General features: G+C 33.1%; 1 protein-coding gene across 3 annotated transcripts in view; it reads right to left on the bottom strand.

Annotated features, from left to right (window-relative positions):
* The window catches only part of RSBN1L (round spermatid basic protein 1 like), a 133,434-nt gene that overhangs the window by 65,645 nt on the left and 61,782 nt on the right, over positions 1-6,007 (bottom strand). For all 3 annotated transcript variants that reach the window (XR_010322665.1, XM_064289909.1, XM_003407182.4), the window contains one exon: positions 85-193. Coding sequence is in view for 2 of the 3 variants with exons in the window: in XM_064289909.1 (XP_064145979.1) it covers positions 85-193 (109 nt within the window). In the remaining variant the exon portion in view is untranslated. The remainder of the gene's footprint in view (positions 1-84; positions 194-6,007) is intronic.

Below are 6,007 nucleotides of genomic sequence, written 5' to 3'. Positions count from 1 at the left end.
AAAAGAAGAAAACAAGGAATACAAATAAGTATTTTCCACAATAAAAATTAAACTAATGACAAAACATATCCATTTAAAATATACCTGGGACAGTGGAGGTTCATGTAAATCTAACTGCATTCGTTGAACTACTTCTAAGAAATCTTCAGCATGAAAACAAATTACATCTTTGGTTATTCGGGGTTGATCAGGCCTAAAATGGAAAATGAGATAAGAACCTGCCATTTATGTTTCTCTCTAAGTCCATATTAAAAACAAAAACAGTTTATGGTCAAAACTAAAGTACTGTTTTAAAAAAGGTAAATTAAAACTGAAATATCATTTTACATAAACAAAGCAATGATACCATAAACACAGATCAAAAACAACTCACCATTTATTATAGCTATTTATTATCAGATTTTGAAAACTAAGATGATTTGAATTGGTAAATTATGCAAATAAAGAAAGCTAAATGTTTTGGTTTAAAGTTAAGGTCAATATTTCCAAAAATTAACTGCTAAAGTTGAAAATATTCCATAAAAATTAGAGGTAAACATGAGGGGAAAAGTGAATACTTTCCTATTGATATGTATCTTCAATAGAAGATACATGTAACTGCACTGGCACATAAAACCCCTAATAACTCTTAATAAGTTAAGAAGCATTCATTAGGAAAGTACCAACATAATAAAATGCTGACATCTGCTGGGATTAATAGTGTTTTTAAATACAATTCTTAAAAATTCCCAAACTGTTCAATTAATCATGATTATACAAATATATTTTTATAGAAGATGCTCAAAAATGGATTTCAGAATAAAATCCCAAGCAACATAAACACAAAGAGCACCACACCAAGGCAAATAATAAAACAAAATTTATAAAAACTACTGAAAAAGAAAATAATCTAAAAATCATGCATTACATTATATACAGGGGAAGACAGATAATTATTATTACAGACTTTTCATCAGAAACAATACAAGCCAGAAGGGAATGAAATATTTTTAAAATATTGAATGAAAAAAATCAATCTAGAATTCAATACCCACCAAAAATATCCTTCAAAAGCACGAAGTAAAAACATTTTCAGACAAAGAAAAGCTGAGAGACTGCCTATGGATCTACACAAAGGAATGCAGAGCACTAATGACAGTTAATATGAAATATGAAAAATATTTTATTCTCATTTTTTAATCTTTTTAAAAGATAATTGTTTAAAGCAACTTTCCCCAAGAAACTGTAGGGTTTAAAGGTAAGGTAATATGTATGACAAAGGCCAGAAAGGTTAAAAAAAACAGAAAGGTGGAAGGGATTAAATGGAAGTATACTGTTCAACAGTTCTTACACATTACATGAAGAGGCTTATTATTTGATGGTAGACTGTGGTAAGTTTGGAGCCAGCCAACTAAATAAATAAAACTCAGAGGCATACTAGTAAGCAAATAGTGGAGGTAAAATGGAATCCTGAAAAAAATAAGAAGGAAAAAGCAACAAAGAACAGAAGAAGCCAGTGGGAAAAGGCAAGATGGTAAATTTAAATCCAAACTTACTGATAATTAAATTGACTGTAAATGGTCTAAATACGACAACTAAAAAAGCTGTCACACTGGATAGAAAAAGCAAGACCAAACTATATGATTTCTACATGAAACAATAATATAGACATACAAATAGGTTAAAAGAAAAAGAACGGGAAAATATGTAACAACCAGATACTATTAACAGAGCCTCAAAATGCATGGAACAACCGTGAAAATAGCCAATCACAAGAGATCACATATATAATTCCATTTATATGAAACATCCAAAACAGACAAATTATAGAGATACAAAAAGTAGATTTATAGTTTTAGGGCTGGGGCACATGGTGGTAATAGCCAAAGGGTACAAAGTTTCTTTCTATAATTGACAGTGGTGATGGCTGCACAAACTCTGTAAATACAGTAAAGACCACTGAATTGTACACTTTAAATGGGTGAATCGTATGAACTATGGCTCAAAAGTTGTTACAGAAGAAAAAGAATGGGACAAAAACTAGCAAAACTGAAAAGAGAAACAGACAAATTCAGGATTAAATTTGGAGATTAACAAGTAAGACAGAAATCAGTAAGAATACAGAAGATGTGAACCACACTATCAATGAAATTTCTCTAACTGGCATTTACAGGTTCCACAAATCATTTGTACTGAACTACTAATCCAAAAGTTGGCTATTCAAATCTACCCAGTGGCACCGCAGAAGAAAGGCCCTGGTGATCTACTTCCATAAGAACACAGCCATTGAAAACCCTACAGAGTACAGTTCTACTCTGACACACATGGGATTGCCATGAGTTGGAACTGACTTGATGGCAGTAGGTTATACCCAACAATGCAGTCCCTAGGTGGTACAAATGGTTAACATGCTTGACTGGTAACCAAAAGTTTGGAGGATTGAGTCCACCCAGAGATGCCACAGAAGAAAGGCCTGGCAATCTAAAAAATTAGCCATTGAAAATCTAATGAAGCATAGTTCCACACAAGGGGTCACCATGCTTAGGAATCAACTCAATGGCAACTACGGGTAGTGGTGGATACCCACCAAGAGCAGAGTGTATATTCTTTTCAGTGCACAAAGAACATTCATCAAGATGATTCATAAAGCAAATTAAAAAGGACTGAAATCATACAGAGTATGTTCTCTAACCACAAGAGAATTAAGTTAAAAAAAATCTGGAAAAAATTCTCAAAATATTGGAAATTAAACAACACTCTTCTAAATAACCAATGGGTTAAAAAAGAAATCAAAAGGGAAATTCGAAATATTCTGAACCGAATAATAATTAAAACAATATAAATCTTTGGTATGATACAGAAGAGGTCAACACAACTGGACTAAACCAAAAGCAAAGAGGTCTCCTGAATAAACTGAACGCTTCGAAGGCCAGTGTAACAGGGTTGGGGGTTTGGGGACCATGGTTTCAGAGGATATCTAAGTCAACTAGCATAATAAAATCTAAGAAAACATTCTGCATCCCACTTTGGAGAGTGGCGTCTGGGGTCTTAAATGCTCACAAGCAGCCATCTAAGATGCATCAGTTGGTCTCAACCCACCTGGAGCAAAGAAAAATGAAGAACACCAAAGACACAAGGTAATCATGAGCCTAAGAGACAGAAAGGAGCACATAAACCAGAGACTACATCAGCCTGAGACCAGAAGAACTAGATGGTGCCTGGCCACAACCGATGACTGCCCTGACAGGGAACACAGCAGAGAACCCCTGAGGGAGCAGGAGAGTAGCAGGACGCAGGCCCCGAATTCTCGTAAAAAGACCAGACTTAATGGTCAGACTGGGACTAGAAGGACCCCGGAGGCCATGGTGCCCAGACCTTCTGTTAGCCCAAGACAGGAACCATTCCCAAAGCCAACTCTTCAGACAGGGATTGGACTGGAATATGGGATGGAAAATGATACTGGTGAAGAACGAGCTTCTTGAATCAAGTAGACACATGAGACTATGTTGGCATCTCTAGTCTGGAGGGGAGATTAGAGGGCAGAAGGGGCCAGAAGTTGCTCGAATGGACACAAGGAGAGAGAGTGGTGGGAAGGACTGTGCTGTCTCATTAGGGGGAAAGCAATTAGGAGTGTATAGCAAGGTATGTAAATTTTTGTATTAGAGACTAACCTGATTTGTAAACTTTCACTTAAAGCACAATAAACATTAAAAAAAAAAAAAAAAAAACTGTGGTATGTAGCTAAAACAGTGCTTAGAAATGTATAGCTTTAAATACTTAAAAAAAGAAAGGTCTTTTAATCATCTAAGCTTCCAATTTAAGCTAGAAAAAGAAGAAAATTCTCTTAAGAGTAATAAAGAGCAGAAACAATAGAAAACACCAATGTTTGTGAGTTTTTGAAAAGATCAATAAAATTGATAAACTTCTAGCAACTTATTAACTTAAACACAAAAATCCTTAACAATATTAGCAAATTAAATCCAGCACTATATCTAATGTATTATCACATACTATCATATGTATTATCAGACATATATACCATATATAATCATCTACATATATATTTATATATATCCCACTTGTGATATACATGTATTATCATATATGTATAAAATCAGGTATATATATGATAATACAAAATAACCAAAAGAGGTTTTTAACCTCAGGATTAGAAATGGAATTATAAAATTACAAGGTCTTAGGGTAATTTAATGTTTAATTTTATAAAAAACAACAAAAGTCTTTTCCACAGTTTCCACTATGAAATTTCTGGTTGGTCCACATCCTCACTAACATTTGATACTATTATTATTATTTAGCTATTTTAGTGGATGTGTGGCGTGATCTCACTGTGGTTTTAACTTGCATTTCCCTTACGGTGCAATTTTACTGAACAGCTTTTAATGTGCTTCTTGGCCATTTGTATATCTTCTTTTCTGAAACGTGTCAAATCTTTTGCCCAGTTTTAACTGGGTTTTCATATATATATATGAATTGAAAATATCTTCTCCCAGTTTGCCTTTTCATTATCTTAACTATCATTTGAAAAGCAGAAAGTTTTCACTGGGACAAAGTCCAATTTAACCAATTTTTCTTTTATGTTTCATGAAATTGTTGCCTAATGCAAAAATTCCTCCTATGTTTTCTTCTAAAAGTTTTATAGTTTTAAGGATTACATTTAGTTCTATTATCTATTTTAATTTTTTTGTACGGGATAAGAATCAAGGTTTGTTTTTCTTTGTTTAATATGGATACCTAGTTGTTCCAGCACTTCTTGAAAAGACTCCTTTCCTCACTGAGTTACCTTGGCACCTTTGCTGAAAATCAAAGATGGTTTATTTCTGTTCCTTTGATCTTGAAGTCTATCTTTATACCAAGACCATATGTATTCTTAATTACTGTAGCTTCACATTAAGCCTTGAAGTGACAGGTAGTATAAGTCATCCAACATTTTTCCCCCAAGGTTATTTTGCCTACACTAGGTTCTTTGCATTTCTACAGAAAGACCTAGTAGAATTTTGATTGCTATTGAGTGATTTATAGATCATTCTGGGAAGAGCTCACATATTAGCCATATTAAATCTTTGAGTTCAAGAGGTATAACTCTACATTATATAAGCCTTTTATTTTTCTCAGCACTGTATTATAGTTTCCAGTATACAGGTCTTGCCAATGCTTTTTTAAATTTATCTCTAAGTATTTTTCTGATTTTTTAATGCTATTTTATTATATGGTATTTTTCCCTCAAATGTTCATTGCTAGTATAGAAATACATATTTTTGTATATTGACTTCTTATCCTGTGATCTTGATAAATTCACTTGTTAAATCCACTACTTCTTTTGTAGAATTAACTCTGTACACAATTATTATTTTTTTTTTTTTAGGGTAGGGCTAGGACAAAATAATTGTGTACAGAGATAATTCTAAGTCTACAAAAGAAGTGGACCCTGTAATTCTACTTCTATGTACTTACTGATGTTCACACAAAGAATTGTAAGTGAATGTTCACAACAGCTTCACTCATAAAAGCCTCAAACTGGAAACAACTCAAATGTTCATCATACGGTGAAAGGATAAACTAACTGTGATATACATACAATGAAATATTATTCAGCAATAAAAGGAACAAATTACTAATACACATAGCAAATAGATAAATCTCGAAAACGTTATGCTAAGTAAAAGAAGTCAGGTACAAAAGAGCACATACTTTTATATGATTCTATTTACATGAGATTCTTAACTAAGCAACACTAACCTATGAAGACAGAAAGCAGATTAACACGTATCTGGAGCTAATGGAAGGATGGGGGAGACTAACAGCCAAGGGGTATGAGGGAAATCAAATGTTTGATATCTTAGTTGTATAAGATATGATGACATAAACAACATGGTTGTATAAATTTGCCAAAACACATCAAACTGTACAGTACACTTAAAATGAGTGTTTTATTGAATGTAAATTACACTTTAATAAAGCTGATTTTTTAAAAGCTTGATTTCAAAGAAGCAATTCATAGGCATAC

The sequence above is a fragment of the Loxodonta africana genome, chromosome 8 (assembly GCF_030014295.1).
Source record: "Loxodonta africana isolate mLoxAfr1 chromosome 8, mLoxAfr1.hap2, whole genome shotgun sequence".
Classification (NCBI taxonomy): domain Eukaryota; kingdom Metazoa; phylum Chordata; class Mammalia; order Proboscidea; family Elephantidae; genus Loxodonta; species Loxodonta africana.
This window is presented reverse-complemented; position numbering and strand designations above follow the sequence as displayed.